We start from the raw sequence: 19,270 nt of genomic DNA, 5'->3' as shown, positions 1-19,270 counted from the left end.
AATATATTTATGTTTGAAGCCTGAAATGTGGCAAAAGTTTAAAAAGTTCAAGGGGGGCGAATATTTTTGCAAGACACGGTATATGTATATATAAGTAGGAAGCTTCATTAGTCATACTATCCTATGCCAGCAGGGACTGAGTTGCTACAAAAAAAAACAGCCCTTATGATGCATTATAGCATTTATGATGGTTCCAGTGTGTCTAATTATACTCAGTTATAATGTATTATAACAGGTCTTTGTGCTCTCCAAGTAAAGTGACAGACTTTCATTGTGGAACGAGTTTATTAATGATAGATATGTTTATAGTATTTTAACATACATATTATAAGCTTACAGCTTAGAATGTATTATGATCACAAGTCATAATGCATAATAAACCTGGCTATAAAGGGTTATGCAGTTATGTAAATATTTATAGCTATGTTTTAATGCCTTATGAATGCCATGCCTATAAAACTATAAGCAACAACTAAAATGCATTACAATCCGTTATAATATAGACATTGGTGTAAACGTTTTGAGTATGAATATTTCTAATCATGCATAACACATTTCAACTATTATAAAGGCTATAATTAGTCATATTATTATGACTAATGAAGCTGCCTAATTATACACAAAAATTCAACCTTACAATAGCTTATAGTCATTTACTATGCATTATAACATGTCTTTGTATGCTCCAAGTAAAGCGACACACTCTTATAAAACAATAAAATGAATTTATAAGCATTATACACACATTTAACACAGTAAAGCCATGTTTATTATGCATACTGAATTGCTATCACAATGCATCATAAGCTTTGTTTAATATGTCATAATATGTCATATATCAATACCTAGTTATGACTGAAAAACCTGACTTACAATAACACAATAAACCACATTATGATTTTTTTTCGTTCATAATGAATATCATAATAGAATATAAATTAAAATAGAAGCATATTACCAGTGTCAGAGCTGTTAATAAAATGTAATAGCATGTTAATAATTTTATTCTTTCTTAGTAAATCGAACTTGAACTGGAAGTACTCCTGGGTTCAGTGCTGGGGTATATTCTGCAGTGGAGGGACGCCAGTCTGAGCTCACTGGTTTTGCTGGACTGAAAGGTCAGCGGTTTGGCTGAAGGGACATATTCATGCCTTGCCCTCCTGTTATGATTGTAAGTGTGTTTTTGGTGAAAGAGGGTGTGCACATGTGAGAAACTGAAAGATCCGTTACACTCCTCTAACCACACCTCCAGCACCTGCAGACGCAGTCAGAGCTTATCGCTAACGAGTCAGCAGTGTTTACTCTTCATCAGAGTGAATATAGGAGGGAGGATTCGTGAAGTTTGAAGAGGAGTTCCAGATTAAACTTGTTTTTTTAAGATTTGCAAAGTTAAAAGCACCAACAACCACAAACCAAACTCACCCAAACTCATGACCCTCCCTCGCTCCCTCTGTCCTTCCACAGCACAACCCAGAAAACAGATTAGTATTCCTCATCAGACCCTTCTTTTTTAAAGCATATGTTAAAAGTAAGTCTGCTTGAGAACTCTGAGAACTCTTGTAAGTCAGTCTGAAACTGAAAAAAATAAGAGAGCACCAAAAAACGATGAGTTTCTTTGATTTTACTAAATTGAAAACCTCTGGAATATAATCAAGAGGAAGATGGATGATCACAAGCCATCAAACCACCAAACTGAACTGCTTGAATGTTTGCACCAGGAGTAAAGCAGCATAAAGTTATCCAAAAGCAGTGTGTAAGACTGGTGGAGGAGAACATGATGCCAAGATGCATGAAAAAAACTGTGATTAAAAACCAGGGTTATTCCACTAAATTTCCATTGATTTCTGAACTCTTAAAACTTTATGAATATGAACTTGTTTTCTTTGCATTATTTGAGGTCTGAAAGCTCTGCATCTTTTTTTGTTATTTCAACCATTTCTCATTTTCTGCAAATAAATGCTCTAAATGACAATATTTTTATTTAGAATTTGTGAGAAATGTTGTCCGTAGATTATAGAAAAAAAACAACACTCATCATTTTACTCAAACATAAACCTATAAATAGAAAAATCAGAGAAACTGATTCAGAAACTGAAGTGGCCTACTAATTTTTTCCAGAGTTGTATAGGATTTAAAGGCCTTATTGACAAGCGCTGTATACTGGAGAACTTATTCATGAGAACCGATTCCATGGTTCCACTGTAAACCATTTCGTCCAGATTTTGCAGAGCAGTTTTATTTTAATTTGTGTTTTTAAAAAAAATTCAGACTCACTCTAAACCACTCCAATTATCTGTCTCATGAAGATGGGTCTTTGCAGGGTTGGTCCATGGGAGAGATCCAAGCTGTCTCTCTGATGAGAAGCTTTAATCGCCCTCGGCCCTCCCTCTCGCCAGAACTCAATAAAACGGGTTAATTATGGTGCAGCAGCTATGAAGATAATGATAGGATACTCGAGGAGTGTGGGAGACTGGAGGCTATGAGATGTGTTTTGATTCTCTCACTGATGTATATAAAGTTAAAGAGTTTTAATTCAGCACTGAAGACAATAAAACAGATAGCAGTGCATCATTTAGCTGTATGCAAATATGAAACGGTTTAATAACACTTAATGTGATGGTAAACTGTAAACCTCTTAGATTGTCCTTACCCTTAAATGCTGCCAAGTAGTTACAAAAGCGTGTAATTAAAAAGATAAATTAATTTTAGTTGAAGTCATTTAGGTCAAACTTAAATCACCCGTTTTTTTTTTTTTTTCATTAATTGTGAAAAAAGCGTATAATAAATATAGTTCTTTAGTGCAACACATAAATAGCCATTCAATAAAATATATGTTAACAAATATATAAAAACATTATGATGCATAACACAAATGATTACGATTCACAACAAAATCTGGAACAAAAAGTAAAAAAAAAACACATCATCACCGACAACAAGCAATTTAGAATGTGATAGCAAATTCAGAAACATGCAAAACTATTTTATCTGCCAGTAAACTCAGTTTAAAAATTTAGAAACACAACAAAAAATTCTTAAAAGTGAAAGCAAATTCATAAATAAATAAGCAGATTGTAGAAACACAACAGTAAATACAAGACTAAATATCAGAAATATGGTCAATTCTGATAAACAACTGCAAAATAAAATAAAAAACAAGAAAAAAAAGAAAAACAACATTTATTCAAAAGCTAAAAAGCAGGTAAATTCCTGAATTTTACACTTTAGTTGATTGGTTGCAGCATGTGTCAATCTAAGGCAGTGTGATTTATCCAGAGCTCAGTTTCACTGGTAACAACCACAAGCAGAGCTTAAATAATTAAATGTGTTATATATATATATATATATATATATATATATATATATATGTATGAATGGTTGTCATGTAAACATACAGAGCTGCATATCTAATTTCAGCTGAATTTGGGGAAGTGCATATGATTATATCCGTAGATATGAATATTTATTTTCAGCGATTTTCACACTTCGAGCTCCGCCAGAAACTCTCCATTAAGTCTCATCAGCACTCAGTCTGGCAGACTCTGTAACCAATCAGCAATGAGCATGAATAAGTTGAATAAGCTGTGTTTCTTTTATGATTTCTTTAATGAGTTAATATTGCTGTGTTATAGGATCTGATCCCCTGTTTTAAATTAGCAATTGTGTTTTGAAATTAGTTGCTCTGTTTCTATATTTACAGTCACATTTCTGAATTCTTAATGCTAGTACTAAACAGCAACAAAACAGCAACTAAACAGTAGTGTGTTGGACCGCGATCCTGATTACACGGGTTCAATCCTGCATGAGGAGCGGTGTGTTTATTTATTTCTTTATTTATGTCTTTTTTTCCTTTCTACTTGGGTTTACCTGCTTTGAGATCAACTGTTCTGCAATTGGGTTCAACAACCCTCTGGGCTGGAGAGCTACTAGTCTGTAGCTGCGCTCCATCCCATTACACTTCATTTTCCAAAACAGAATTTTTTTTTTTGTGGCCCACCACATAATGACTTGGGCCAAACTTAATTGCAGACCCCTGATATAAAGCATAGCCACTGTTTGAATCATATATAATGGTATTGTGTCCAAATTTTGAGTTTGGGTAAATAATGATATTGAGAAATGGCCCTGATTCAGTTTACTTGGTACTTGAACTTGACATGAAGTAACCCTGTTCAGTGGAGTGTGTGTGAGTGTGTGTGTATGTGTGTGTGTTATTGTGCAGGCACAGTCCCAGCTGTCCAGTGCACTTCCCTTTTATGTGATAAAAAGGCCCAGACACTGGAAGAGACAGGGATTCCCCCTAACGCATGCACACACACACACACACACACACACACACACAAACACACACACACACACACACACACACACAGTCAGTCTTCTTTCTCTTCCCATTCCTCTGCCCTCAGCAGTCTCGTCTGAGGTCGGCTCGTCTGGTCTGTTCTCACGCCAGCCGAGCGCACACGCACACGCGCCGGCGCATGCCGGGTCAGACTGATGACTGTGTGCTGCTGACCGTGGGCCTCCTGATGATGTTACAGTGCTGAGTCAGTGCTGTCGAGCTACACGGACACTCCTGGGTGGATCAGTCAGCTGACTGCGCGTCAGATCCTCCAGGACATTCCGCTGCAGTCGGTACTGAAACAGAAAGTCTGTAATAAGAGCAGTAGCCGATATTAATTTTACTGTTTATTAACACATTTATTTACAGTCTTTAAAAATCTTGTTCTCATGACCTTCAGTGCACTGTATCTCACCAGGGTTTTCCCACACTGAACCAAAAAAGAAAGCCACCATCACACTGTTGCCTAATTCTGCCATGTTGGTTTCCATAGTTTTGCTGGGCAGCTGCCAAGCCCGTAACAACAAGGCAAGCAAACTCAGATATTGACTGGTTTTGAATTGTATGCAATGACAGACTTTAAATTCTGTGATGGTCAGTACAGGAATATACTGTACAACAGGGGTCAATAATAGGTGGATCGTGGTCCGGGTCCGGACCCAGACGTTGTCCAATGCGGACCCAAACCGATAAACTACAGAGAAGGATTTAATTCTGAAAATGTTCATTTAAAGCGGCAGAACTTTTATTTTCTTTATGGTATACATGCTTTGTGGCGCAGTAAACTCACAGACCAATCACAAACCAAAAACGCTCTCCTCTTCCAATCAGTTCTGTGCAGACCGCTGCGCCGGATCATATCACAAGTTAAGCTTGGACTGACAAAATTTTCTCCAACTGGACCGTACTAAATTCTAATTAAATACCCCTACTGTAGAACCACACTGTTACTGGAATCCCCCTCATGAAGACAACTTTACTATTTGATGACAGTATCTAGCCAGCCAGGTTCATCATTCCTGCAGCCGACAAAATATGAACCATCAGAAACAATGAAGTCATGAATCATGAGTTTTCCATCAAAAAGCCAAAAAAGTTCTACGTGTCTATGTACTTGAGAAGTACATCTCTTCCCATTCAACACATTTTGTTTGTTTGTTTGCAATGTTTTTTTTACATCATAAATTTAATATTGAAGGAGACATTAAAGCTATACAGGAACACTATGTGGAATTATTCTGTAAACAGTGAAAAGTGTTAAACAGACCAGAATATGAATATTTTCTATATTTTATATCTTCGAGAACAGATCTACACACTCTTTGTATTTTAATCTCAGTGTCTTCATGAGGGAGAGTTACCTGGAATAGTTTTCTAAGCGTCTTGAAAGAAGGAGTTTCTGGAGGTGCTGAACAATAGCTGCTGCTTTCCCTTCTTGCTCTGAAGCTCCATCTTAGTGGATCAAGTTTAGATCAGGGGATTGTAACTTTTTTTTGTCTCCTACATAATTCCATATGTGTCTTTAAATGGTTTTCATACTTGTAATATTAGTCTACAAAGTAGAAAATTAGAAATAAAGAGAAACTAGTCTACGATTAGTTTTAATCCCTTTCTTGGAAACCAACCCCATGTCCCATGATTCACTGCGCTTCCTTTCCCAGTCCTTAACTGGTAACACACTGCTACAGGCGCCCTCCGTGCTCATGAAGATCTTAAAGAGCTAGAACGTTGTGGGTACAGCCAGCATCACTCTGCTTTCTGTAGTGTAATGACTTGCTGATAGGTGCTGGCGGTGTGTTTGTAGTGATGTAATGCACTTCATTAAGCATCCAGCTAAATGCTGCTAAACGAGCTCACTGATGGCTTTTGGTTGTAATCAGCTGAACGATACACTCATGAGCTCGTGTTGATTAGCAGAAATCACATCACAGATGAGTTTACATCCAGCGTCTGCGCAGCCCAGACTGCCCAAAGAGCCCAAACAGAGGAATCAACAGGGTAGAGCGAGGATAATTACAGGGAAAAGAGAGAAAGCTTATGTACGTTAGCAAGGCTAAGCTGGGGTCAGAGGTGAATATGAAGCATAACATAAATACAAAGAATAAGGAATAAATATAGATATGAAATTAAACTACTACTAAAGTTTCCTATAAAACCCTCATTTTTCTTTCACCTTCTGGAAATTCTATTCCATCTCTTGCTCTGTTTTATTTCCTCAATAAAAGGGTTCGTTTTCAATCACCATCATATACTGTGAACTTAGCTCAACTTTCTTGATTTCCTCTTCCAAAATATATTCTGCAAATATGAGGAATATTGTAAATGTGAAGAATTATGTAATTGTAAGGAATAATGTAAATACAAATAATAGCGCAAAAACAAAGAATAATGTAAATATGAGCAACAGCGTAAATATAAAGAACAATGTAAAGGTGAGGAATAGTGAAAATACAAAAAAGAGCATAAATATCAAGAATAACGTAAATATGAAAAATTATGTTAATGTAAAAATAATATACATACAAAGAATGGTGTAAACACGAAGAATAATGTAAATATGAGGAATAATGTAAATATTTAAAAATAGTGTAAATATGAGGAATAATGTAAATATTAAAAAATACTGTAAATATGAGGAATAATGTAAATATTAAAAAATAGTGTAAATATGAGGAATAATGTAAATATTAAAAAATACTGTAAATATGAGGAATAATGTAAATATTAAAAAATAGTGTAAATATGAGGAATAATGTAAATATAAAAAATAGTGCAAATATTAAGAATAATATAAATATGAGGATTAATGTAAATATGAGGAATAATGTAAATAAGGTAAATCGGATTACAGTATAGATGTGAATTGCTTTGCACTGTGCAGCTACACACTAACTGTTGAGATGTTTTGCAGGATTTAGTGCTTTTTGCAGGTGTTTGTGTTCATGACGTGCTGCTATTCATGTGTCAGACAGCGTTACCACAGTGTGTGTGTAAATGAGTGTGAGTGAGAGAAAGAGAGAGAGAGAGAGAGAGAGAGAGAGAGAGAGAGAGAGAGAGTGTGAGAGAGATGTGCGATTATCTCCAGATGTACGTCAGCAAGAACAGGTAACCGACATGCAACTACATGACGTGCATTAGCTTATACGTGCCTAGACATGCACGCACACACACACACACACACACATACACACACACACACACGCACACACACACACACACACCTTCATAATCGAAGTATGTCCTGTTTTTTTTTTTTTTTTGTATACACAGTGAATTGCATATAATACAAGTCAGCACATTTTCTGTGTCAGTTGGCACAAATAGATTAGAATCTCACTGAGGTCCCTCAGGGTTCTATTACGGGGCCTGTGAAGCTGATGATGTTAGTAATGACAGTACTGTAGTAATGAGAGTGATAAAGTGTAGTTCTAAATAAAGTGGGTCTAAAGGGTTCAACCATATTAGGACTGACAGAGCTTTAATCTGTTCCTCTAACAAAATATTGCAAAATAAAACTGTTGAATCACTTTTCAGGCTGAAGCTGGTCATCATACCAGGAAAGACACTTCGAGGAACATAAAGCTGAGTTTCAAAACAGACTCAGAATGTTACACAACATGTGTTTTATGTTAATAAAACTTTTGAAGAGGCAGTATTACGTAAAAGGCTCATATAATAGAAACCAATTATGCTTTTGTTTGTTTGTTTTATTAATACATATTAATCAGCAAAGTGTATTGCTCAATCTCCACTGCATAGAGTCCATGCCTGAAAGGTTAACTGAAAAAAAAAACATTTTCACTATTTTTTTCATTAGGATTGGCTGTGAGGTCTGAAGAGAAGTAAAAAATAAGTTATTATATGTTAATATTGCTGGCATCACCCTGCATTAGGGATGGCTTTTCAGCATGCTGGCTAATCTTTCTAGCTACCTATTGATTTCAATAGTTTATTTTTTTTTCATGAATTCGTTCAGAGTACAGCAGTTATTTAGATTTAATCATGATTTGGATATACATATTGTCACAACATTTAGAGGTACTGTTCTGTATATAGCAGCAGCTTGATTTGATTGTTTTGGTGGATAATCTAGCTACCTATTGACTAAGCAACAAAACAGAGACATTATATTATCCACATTATCTCATGCTTCATTTTTCTTCGATTTGTCAGTGTATTCGTGTAAACAGGGCTGGCACTAAGATTGAGCTCATGTTACTCCAAATTACACCACAGTAATATTATAATATCTCTTTAATTGATACTTATATCATTAATTGGATATAAAGGTGTATTCAGAATTTAATGGTGTCAAAATCTGGTCGACGCAAAAGTGAAAAGACATTTTTTTTCCCTAGGTTTGGCTTCCCATTACTCAAAATAGCTACAGTACAATCACTTGAAACATATACCTACAATACAAAGAAAAGGGTTTTCAAAAATAAAGAGGTGTGATATGATAACTCTTTGACTTTTATATGATTTATAGGACTCTAAACTTTAAATGGTCTATAAACAACCAAACAGGCCATCATCATCATTATCAACATTTGCCATCCAATTACTTAGAAATCCTACAGTAAAATAATTTGAAACACATATGAATAATACTATGAAAAGTATTTTTTTAAGACATCAGTGGTGTAATTTTATAAAACTTAGATTTTCTGCTTTAATAAGACTTTAAATTGTAAAGCACAAGCAGCTTCTCCCCCAGCTCCGCTGTGCATGCATACTCCAACTTTCATATTGCTTATATCTATTACCATGCTTTACATATTTTTATTTTAAATTTGTCGTTGATATGATTAGCATTATTATAATGATTTTTCACACGCCTGATTTTTATGTGCATTTTAAATGCAATACGTAGGCAGAGCATTGGCACTGGGTGCAAAGATGCATCATGTTAATCAATGAGAAAATGAGGAAAATGACAAATAGCAGAAATGTGACTCTGCTTCATGTTTAGAACCATGCACATTTGTTTCTTGTCACTTTGCTGCAGCGTTATTTGCTGCTTGTCACTAAAATTGCATTTGGAAATTGCATATTCTTGTAACAAATGACTGGACAGCCTTCAGTCTGTCCCTGCTAGTGTGAAAGCAGGATTATAAGTGGACTACAGGCAAATTCAGTCTGTGAGCCCTTTTTTTTTTTATTTTGCAATAAAATCTCTCCTGCATGTTCCTGAAGACGTCTCTCGTGCGTGGTGGTCCCTCTTCACAGGACTGGACGCCCCATCTGCTTGTCTCCTATTTGTCCGTCTCCCGGTTCCGGCCGTGAGGGGGGGACCACCACACGCGAGCACAAAGGAGCATTGTGCTGCGGGGGGAAATGTGGTTAGCAGACGCTGGTAGACGGCCCCAGCGGTTGCTGGCAGGCAGAGGCACTTCCTCGCTCAGCCTTCACACCAGCCTCATTTTGGGAAAGCCCTGAGTTATGGCAGCTGCGGTGCCGGGCTTTTATGCGTGCGGGACGCCTCGCCTCTTATTTTTGGGAGCTTTCTGGGTGGGGTGCGGGGTTGTGGGCTGAGCACGAGCTCACCGCCCTCTGGATCTCTCTCTCTTTCTTTCCTTCAATTTTACTCTCACTTTCTCTGACTTCTTTACCTTTCCTTTCTATCCATCTCTCTGTCTCTTTCCCTCTGTCTCTCTATCCTTCATTTTTATCCTCACTTTCTCTCACTTCTTTCCATTTTCCTTCTATCCAAATCTCTGTTCTTCTCTTTCTCTCTATCCTTGGCTCTAACACAGTCTATCTATTTTCCTGTTTAACTTTCTTATTCTTTCATTCATTCATTCTCTTTATCTTTCACTCTGTTTCTCTGGTCCTAATTATCTTGGTGCTTGTCTCCCTCCATCCCTCTGTCCACCATTCTCTGTCCCTGTATCGCTATTCATCACTGTGTCCCTATTTCTCTATTGGTCTCAATCCTTATCAGTCCCTGTATCTCTGTGTACCTCTCTCTCTTACTTTCTCTTTATTTGTCTCCTTCTATCCATTGCATCATTGTCTCTTTCCCTCTTTCTCTCTATCCTTGGTTCTTTCCAAGACAATCTATCAGTCCCTGTTTTTCTTTTTATTTCTTTCCTACTTTTTATCACCTGATTATCTCAATGTTTGTCTCCATCCATCCCTCTTTCCATCATTCTCTCTCCTTGTATCTCTATATCCCTGTCTGTCTCTCTCTCTCTCTCTCTCTCTCTCTCTCTCTGTGTCTCCCAGTATCTCACTCTCCTTCTGTCCAACTCTCTGTGTCCTTGTCTCTCTATCGCTCTCAGTCCTTATCTCACTCTGTCACTGTATCTCCATCTGTCTCAGTGTCCCTCTCTCTCTCTCTCTCTCTCACTTTGTATTTATTTGTCTCCTTCAATCCCTCTCTCCCTCTGTCCATTTGTCTTTATCCATGACTCACTTTGTCCCTGTATCTCTATTCTTCTCTGTGTCCCTGTCATTCTCTTTTTGTCTGCCTCTCTGTCTGTCTTTTCCTGTACCTGTCTCTTTTTATTCCTCTCTCTCTCTTTATCTCTCTCTCTCTCTATCTGTCTCTAATCTGTCTACTATGCTTATAACAAATACAGAAATACAGTCCTTTTTTGTACTGTGCAAAACCTATTTTTACACCAAAATCTACTCAAAATCCATATCAGTGTGTCAGTAGTCAAGGGGCATAATCATAACCATTAATTTCTAATAATATATTAATAATAGCATGTTTCTGTAATGTACCTTTAAATGCAATGCACTATTATGGTTAACTGGGATTTTATATTAAGTTCTACACTGAAAAAATGTTCCATAGTGTTCTCTCTCCCTCTCTCTCTCTCTCTCCCTCTCTCTCTCTCTCTCTCTCTCTCTCTCTCATTCTCTCCTTGATTGTGGTTCTCCTGAGATGATCGTTTACGAGGTTGTAACCCATGGTACAGTGGCTCACGCTTATGATGCGACCAGCGACCACACATGGCTTGTTGTGTGTTCAGTGCGTGTGTTTGGTGTGTGTTCGGTGTGTGTGTGTGCGTGTTCAGTGTGTGTGTGACTGCCCGTGTGTGACAATCATATTGCCACCACTCATCCCACTGGTAACATGTTGGTATTCCACTGGTTCATATGAGGTGTGAGGTTTTCTTTACGACCCACGAGGTTCACCCACAGTCCGCCACCCTTGAAGACACAAACAGGCCACACCTCATCCCCCTAACACACATATACACAAACCCACACACACCAAAACACACACACACAATTACATGCATTCATTCTATAATATAATGGCCAAAAATATGTTGTTGTTGATTTTATTAACCTTTCAATTGAAAATCTTCATTTAAATCTGTGTAATCTAAGACTACACTTAATCCCTGACTGGGAAACTGTCCCATTCTATATTTATTGCAGTGAATATTATGTTATACGTTTCCATTTGCGTTAAACACTTTGGTCACAGATACCATATATATTCTTATATAGCTGAGAGAGTGCACTACATAGGGAGTAGGGAGCTGCAGTATTTAAGTGTTTATGTTCATCAGGGTTGTGCAGGTGTTGCTGCACAGTAGAAAAGTACACCACCACTCTAGAGAGGGGTACGAATATATGATGCACATATGAATTACATCCCATTTTAAAGTGAATTTATATCAAAACAAACAACCAAAACAGCCTTCCAAGGTTTCCCCTGTTCCTGCTGGTGTTTGAGTCACTGTTTATTTCCTATGTGGGGGTTTATAACTCGTTTATGACTCTGAGAGGGAAGTTTAAGGCAGTCAGGATGGGTGGGAAGGAGAAATAAATAAGGGAGAGAGTGAGGGCGAGCGAGAGATACTGGCTTTATGTTGTGGTGAGGAGAGGGAGAGGAGGGGTTTGGAGGGATGTTACTGTCACTTTGGCAACACTGACACACATATTGCAGCCATTACCACGGCGGAAAAATGTTTTTCTGCAACATGCAATTACTATAGATTACAGATCAGCCTTCAGAGCATCAGAGGCGCTGGCCAGAATGAAAGAGACGTAGTGTACCGCTCACAGTCAGGAGAGTAACTGCATGCATGTGTGTGCGTGTATCTCTCACTTCTGCATCATAAATAACATCAGAAATCATACTGGTCTGTTTATTACATGGTAATAACATGTCTATAAAGGTGTAATATGTGCTTAAACCGTTAATACCTTTGTGTTACATATTTTTGAAGCATGTGTGTGTGTGTATGTACCTCTCTTTTATTTCTGCATCATAAATAACATCAGAAATCACACTGGCCTGTTTATTACATGGTAATAACATGTCTATAAAGGTGTAATATGTGTGTGTGTGTGTGTGTTCTTCAGCAGGTAAAGCACCTGTAAATTTGTGAAGTGACAGTAAACTTAGTGACCGTCTGCTCAGAGTAAATGGCAAGAATGGGCAGCCCCCTCTAGAGGCCAGGCCACTTGTAACAGTAGTTGCACTCTATTAGGTTCAATAATTTACTAATTTCTAAATATATTTTAATGCTGTTTTTAGAAGATTGTTTATGGCTCTGCTTATTCAAATGATTCATTGTGTGTATAATAATAATAATACTACTACTAATAATAATAATAATAATAAGAAGAAGAAGAAGAAGAAGAAGAAGAAGAAGAAGAAGAAGACTCTTGTTTCAAAATGTTGAGATAATTACATTATTGATATTTAAACATAAAGTCATGAAGAGTGGATTGGTGTCCAATGCTCCATAACAGAGAAATTTAATTCAGAATTTTCTCAAAGGTGATCATTTTTTTACAAGTTCATTCATTTTGAATGCTATAAGAATTAAACCGTATTACTTGTGTCTTATTGTTACATTATGATGAATTTTACATTGAATGTGAAGGGTTCCTTTAGGTGTCCGTTGTGAGGTATTATCTAGTGAGTGAGTTTAAACTTAAAATTAAAGTTGGATTGAGGCCTGATTATGAGTGCAAATAGATCTGAGTTATAAAACTCAGTAAGGAAATTGCAGATGACTGCTTAAAAAACTTGACTGAGTTAAAAACTTGATTCTGCTTCAGTGCACCAACACAGCATGCTTTCATCAGAAATGTTATACTGCAGATATATAATGTATAACTGTTTATTCCAGATCTCTCACCACAGGCCCATTACCCAGCTATCTGTATTCCAGGAGACGGGTAAACAGAGCATACCAGCACCAAGACCATGCCAGCTGGTTTTTGCATGGGTGGAAAAACTCCATATATTAGCATCCTTTGGTGTTAATGGTCTTGCATAATGATAAAATCAACTCTTTTCCATTCTCTCTTTTCAGATTATTGTCTATCAAACTGGGATAACACATTTTTAATTGATTATGTTGATTAGGTTTAAATTAAATGCTCCAAATTGTCCATTTGACCAAATTCAAATGCAGATTTTTGCTAAATCTAAGCAGGGCATTGCTTCTGCTGAGGCGAAGTTGGCAAAAGTAACCAAAATGCTTCGGCCAAAAGTGTAGGAATGACTGTGGGTCAGCTCAGTGTGTTTATTCGCCCGCTGGCTGCCTGAAAACCGAGCAAACACGTTACGGAAGGAATGCTCTCTGTGGCTTTGAGACCAGCTCACTCTGTAATCTGTGAAACGTAAAGAACTTTGTGGCGGAAAAGGATTCTTAGACTTGAAACAATACTGGAACCCGTTCTAGTGCTATATACACCAGTCAACCATAACATTAAAATTAAATTCACTTGCCAAACGTTGTTAAGATGTGGTGCTCAAAAAAAGCCTGCTCTGACCTGGTGAAGCATGGGCTGGACCTCTCCTCTAAAGGTGTTCTAGCTTTAGATTCTTTATTACGTTCTGTATGTCAAAAAGAGGGATATTCTTTTGGTATGTACTGACCACTACATATCTGGAACACCTCATAAGACCCACTCAATATATGGAGAGAGCAGCTATAGTGTTATAATGAGATAAACTAATCAACTGTCTACATGTTGTCCGATCATCAAGAGCTTGCAAAATCGATTCCTGTTAGAAATGACCAACACCTGAGTACAAATTAAAACATTTACACTTTTTTATAATCATACAGGGATCATAAGGTGACATGGTGCTTGATTTTAAAAGGGCATGTCCACAAAATTTAATAACATATTAAGAATTCAAAATAATATCTATAAAATATTGAGAAAACAAAACAGTATACTTCAATATTACCTCAATATATAGTTATATTACATGAATCTGATATCTCATGGTCTACTACTCTATATATGTTTTTAACATCAAATCTTTTGGTCTCAATATATAATCTTGTGACCTCGCTATAGTCTCCCCTCTATGTTATGTTGCCTCAATATACAGTATTGTTGAGGGTAGGAGGGAATAGTAGTGCTTTGTGTGCTTTTATATGTATACATATACATTTTAAAATAATTACTAAAAGCTCATTCAAAATGACAAAAATTGTCTTGTAACCTTAATGTACTGTATATTTTACATAATAGTATATGACATATTGATGTCACATTAACATATGGTCAAAATATATTAAGTTGCCTTAACAAATTATATTGTGGCGAAGCACAATGTCACTCAGATTATATTAATACATACATTCAGTGGCACTGATTATTTTTGCATGTATAGTTTTTTTTTATTATTATTATTTAAAGATTTGGTACCCAGACTTCAGAAAGTTGGTGAACTTGGTCTGGACCTGCTGATTGGTCCTTAGACCACAAGGGGTTAACCTGCCTTTGGTGGCTTGAGGAGGCCAAAGCAGTAAATAATGTTGATGCGGCTGGATGTGCCGGAGCCGTCCGCGCTGATTAAAGCAGGGTGAGTTACAGCGGACTGGGCTCGTTTGTACCGAATCACTTCATTTTTCACAGCGTTATTATAGTGCAGCCACGTCGCGCTCTTTGGGGAGTGTGTGTGTGTGTGTGTGTGTGTGTGTGTGTGTGTGTTGTGATGGTTTGGTGGAGTTGATGGGGTGGCTCATATGCGGGGCTCACCTATGAGGGGTCAAACGCGCGAGGGGCCCCTCAGGACGGGCGGCTCGCGCTGCAGCCTCTCTGCGCGCCTGTAATTGTAGAAAGTGCGCGTGGACGATCGGAGGGGAGTATAATGCGACAGGAGGCCCCCAGCCTTATATATTAATAATGAACAGATGCGGCTGAAATAGGGCCCACAATGCTGTTCGACTGATGGGGCTTTAAAATCCTGAACCTTTTTTTATATGTATATATTATATTATTTAAGTTAAGGTATTTTTAATAGTTAGAATTAGAAGCCTAATATAAACGTAATTAAGGTCGTATTTGTTGCCCACATCTAACAAATGAAAAGATGGCAATGCCTTAAAATGTGAAATTGTTTGACATTTAACTATAAGAATGTTTTTAGCTAATATACGTTATAATATAATAAATGTTGTAATTAGTTTGTTAACAGTGTAGACGCATAGTTGTGACAGCATTTTATTGGTTCTTTCATCAATAAATTTGGAGACTATACAGACTAAAGAACATTGGTCAGATACATATTATGTTTAACAGTGGAAAACGGCAAAACGAGACAGCTGTCCGAGATTTTTGCGTTTCATTCAAACTTTTATAAAATCCTACTTGAAAATAAAAACGCATGGATCGTTTTTTTTTTACAATACTGATGTCGCTTTAATGAATTAGATTTCTCTTAAGTTAGATTTAATTGTTACCTTAAGCAAATCAGTTAATCAATCAGTCAATGCAAAGCACTTGTTCGTTTATTTTATTTAACCTTATTTTACCCTACTAGTTGTATTCCTGTCGTATTTAAATAAAAAAATGCTGCAAATAAATCGTCCGATTACATCTAATATTTTTTTCCTGAAACAGAAGAAATTGGCTTTAATTTCTAAGCTGTTACCGTTGTATTTTCATTATATATTTCATTATAAGAGCCGAGTATAAGGACTTTAAACACTTAAGTACATTTAATTTGTGTATTTTATTTTAACTATGTAGTTGATTTTCGTTAGACCTACACTATTACGATTGTAGAAGGTTGTCCTCAAAAATAAGAAAAGCGCACTGTCTCTCTCTCTCTCTCTCTCTCTCTCTCTCTCTCTCTCTCTCTCTCTCTCTCTTCCTTACCCATATTCTGTCTCTGAATGCCTAAAGCGCCTGCTAGTGGTGCTGTGGCGTGTCTGTCGTCACCGGCTCAGCTTGGGTGTGGCTCTGCTTATGAAACCCCAGTAAATTTATTAAAATACCGATACTACCTGCAGCACTTAGCCTATAAATGAACTTTTTTGTCTGTTTTTTACTACCCCTTCATATCAAGCTTATTCCGAGTTTAACATTGTTAAATAAGAACAATTTTATATGGGTGTTAAATACATTATCAAAATGATATGAATGGTAATGTTTTTTTTTTTTTTTTACAAAACCGCAAACATAATTTAATTACTTATATTGTTGCACTATTATTTTTTTATTAGTAGTAGTGATTATTAATAACAATAATTATTGATATTATAAATGGTATTCATATTGATATTATTATAATCTATTTAATTGTAATTACTAATGTTAAAATATGTTTAACGTTAAGGTATTTTTTTGTTTGATTTTATTTTGCTATTAATAACGAATGCTATTAGTAACAGTATTATTTCCACTACCAGCAATATTTGTCTACTCTGTTGGATCTCGCAATTTATATTTAAACATCCATTAAGTCTGGCCACAATTATCTATAGTCCATTACGCTGCGCTGTAACTTTACACCCCTTCTAAACTGCGTTAAATATATATTTACTGCTGTGTATTTATTTTCCCTTTTTTAGTTTTTCTCCACAGCCCCTAATTTAAATAGATTTGCAATATTTCAAACAATCAAAACATAACAAAAACGCATAATGCAGTAAAGATATGTGCATGTGCAGAGCTCTTCACATTTGTATGTATAATTAATGATACAAGCTGTTTTATCGTTTTTAAACACAATCCCTTTTGATTTGCGCTCAGTAGCAATACAGTTCTGCGACAAGACACGCCCCTATTCGCTTTCCTGCGCAGTGATTGTCTCTTGGTTAATCTATTCATAAGCGCTCAACAGTTCTAGAACGCAGTTTGCAACGGTGGAGTCAAGAGGGCGGGGCGTTTTAGGAGCGATGCTGAAAACGGGTGGGGAAAATCTGTTTAAAAGATATTATAAAGATATTATTTTCGCATGTTTAAACATTTTTAACAAATGAACGTTTTACCTTTATATATATATATATATATATATATATATATATATATATTTTTTTTTTTTTTTATTCTAACTTTATGACAGTTGTAATGTACAATAAAATACACTGTAAATGAGATTTTAATGCAATTTAGAGCTCACAGACGGTGTACGGAAAACAGGTGTGAAATAAACCGCTTTCGCTTTTCTACGGTTCGTTTTGATTGGGTTAAACGCAAAGCTTGCCCTGATTGGTGGTTGCTCTTGTTTTTGGCACTCCCACCCACACTCATACACACACACTCTCGCACGCTCAAACACACATTCAGAGCAGGGAAGTTCTGAAAACTTCAGCTGAAGGAACTCGTTCTGAGGAGGATTGGTTGCGCAAAACGAAGGACTGTTAAACATCGCTTCTTTTTTCCTTTCAACATGTTTTTAACGGACTAAATGAATTACTACCATTCAGAGATGCTTTAAGACTCTTTTCTTGATTTTTAAAACGCGCGTGCATCTTCACGGAGTCCCAACATGAACCGAAAGCTGGGACGTTGCAACTGATGGACTTCATAGAACACAAAAAGTTGATTTCTGCGCAGCAAAAGGCTGGGAAAAGCGCATTATACACCGCTCTTGTTCAAACAGTTGTTTGGAGTGTTAGAGAGGGTTTCAACAGAAAATAACACATTTATTTATTTTGTGACGGCTTTTATTTTTGAGTTAATTGTAGTGTTTGTGCGTTTACTTTGCGTTTGTTGTGGCTTTATTAGTTTGCTTTGGACTGTTTAGACTTTTTTTCAGAGAAAAGAAAGAAAGAGAGCGAGACAGACAGAAAGAGAGAGAGAGAGAGTGAGAGAGAGAGATTGGCTTGTGGTTTTTGGTGGGGTTTTTTTCTGTGCATTTTTGCTGAAGTCAGTGAGAACGGAATTCTAACGCTACCGCATCCTGAGCTTCACGCTTTGTGCACACAGAAACTCACACTGACTGAAACAAAAAAAAAAACAAGCATTTAAACAACAGATTTTTTTTCAGTTACTTTATTCCAGGCTTTTTTGGGATTGGGATTTTTCAATTTTTTTCACTGAGTTTCCCCCTTTTTTTCTCTTTCTTTCTCCGCGCGCGCTTGTGTGCACGCGTGTGTGTGGTGATGCACATCCCCGTAGATCCGGGCACCAGCAGACGCTTCACGCCGCCCTCCGCGTCGTTCTCGTGCGGCGCAGTCAAGTTGGACGGCGGTGGCGGAGGAGGCGGCGCGACCGCGGGCATGAGCGGCGCCCTGCAGGTGGGAGTACGGGCGCGGGCCGAGACGCGCTCCGTGGTGGACGTGCTGGCGGACCATGCCGGAGAGCTCGTGCGCACCGACAGCCCTAACTTCCTGTGCTCTGTGCTGCCCTCGCACTGGCGCTGCAACAAGACCCTCCCGGTGGCCTTTAAGGTAACCTTTCAGCTTTAATGCCCACCCTTAATGCTTCCCTATGATACATTTTTCTCATTACTTTAACCTTCTTTGGCCTGTTTTTACTCCGTTTTACTTTCCCCACTTTATCTATGTTTTACTCTTTTTATCCCTACTATTCCCATATTTTGCAATCTATTACCCCCATTCAAGCCCAGTTTACCACTTTTATACACCTCAGACCAGATTTACCCTCCTCTACCCGCTGCTACCCACTCTCATCTCAAACACAGGGAACTTACTTGTGCCCCCTCCCTGTTGTCTAAACGTCAGCCCGTCTTTAGGT

General features: G+C 37.3%; 1 protein-coding gene across 1 annotated transcript in view; it reads left to right on the top strand.

The window, feature by feature from the left end:
• Nucleotides 1–19,270, top strand: part of runx3 (RUNX family transcription factor 3) — an 88,165-nt gene that overhangs the window by 17,761 nt on the left and 51,134 nt on the right. Inside the window, exon 3 of the mRNA XM_007238564.3 lies at nucleotides 18,692–18,963. Within this exon, the coding sequence (XP_007238626.3) occupies nucleotides 18,692–18,963 (272 nt within the window). The remainder of the gene's footprint in view (nucleotides 1–18,691; nucleotides 18,964–19,270) is intronic.

The sequence above is a fragment of the Astyanax mexicanus genome, chromosome 7, assembly GCF_023375975.1.
Source record: "Astyanax mexicanus isolate ESR-SI-001 chromosome 7, AstMex3_surface, whole genome shotgun sequence".
Lineage (NCBI taxonomy): Eukaryota > Metazoa > Chordata > Actinopteri > Characiformes > Acestrorhamphidae > Astyanax > Astyanax mexicanus.
Note: the sequence above shows the minus strand (reverse complement) of the source record. Positions and strands in the feature narration are given on the sequence as shown.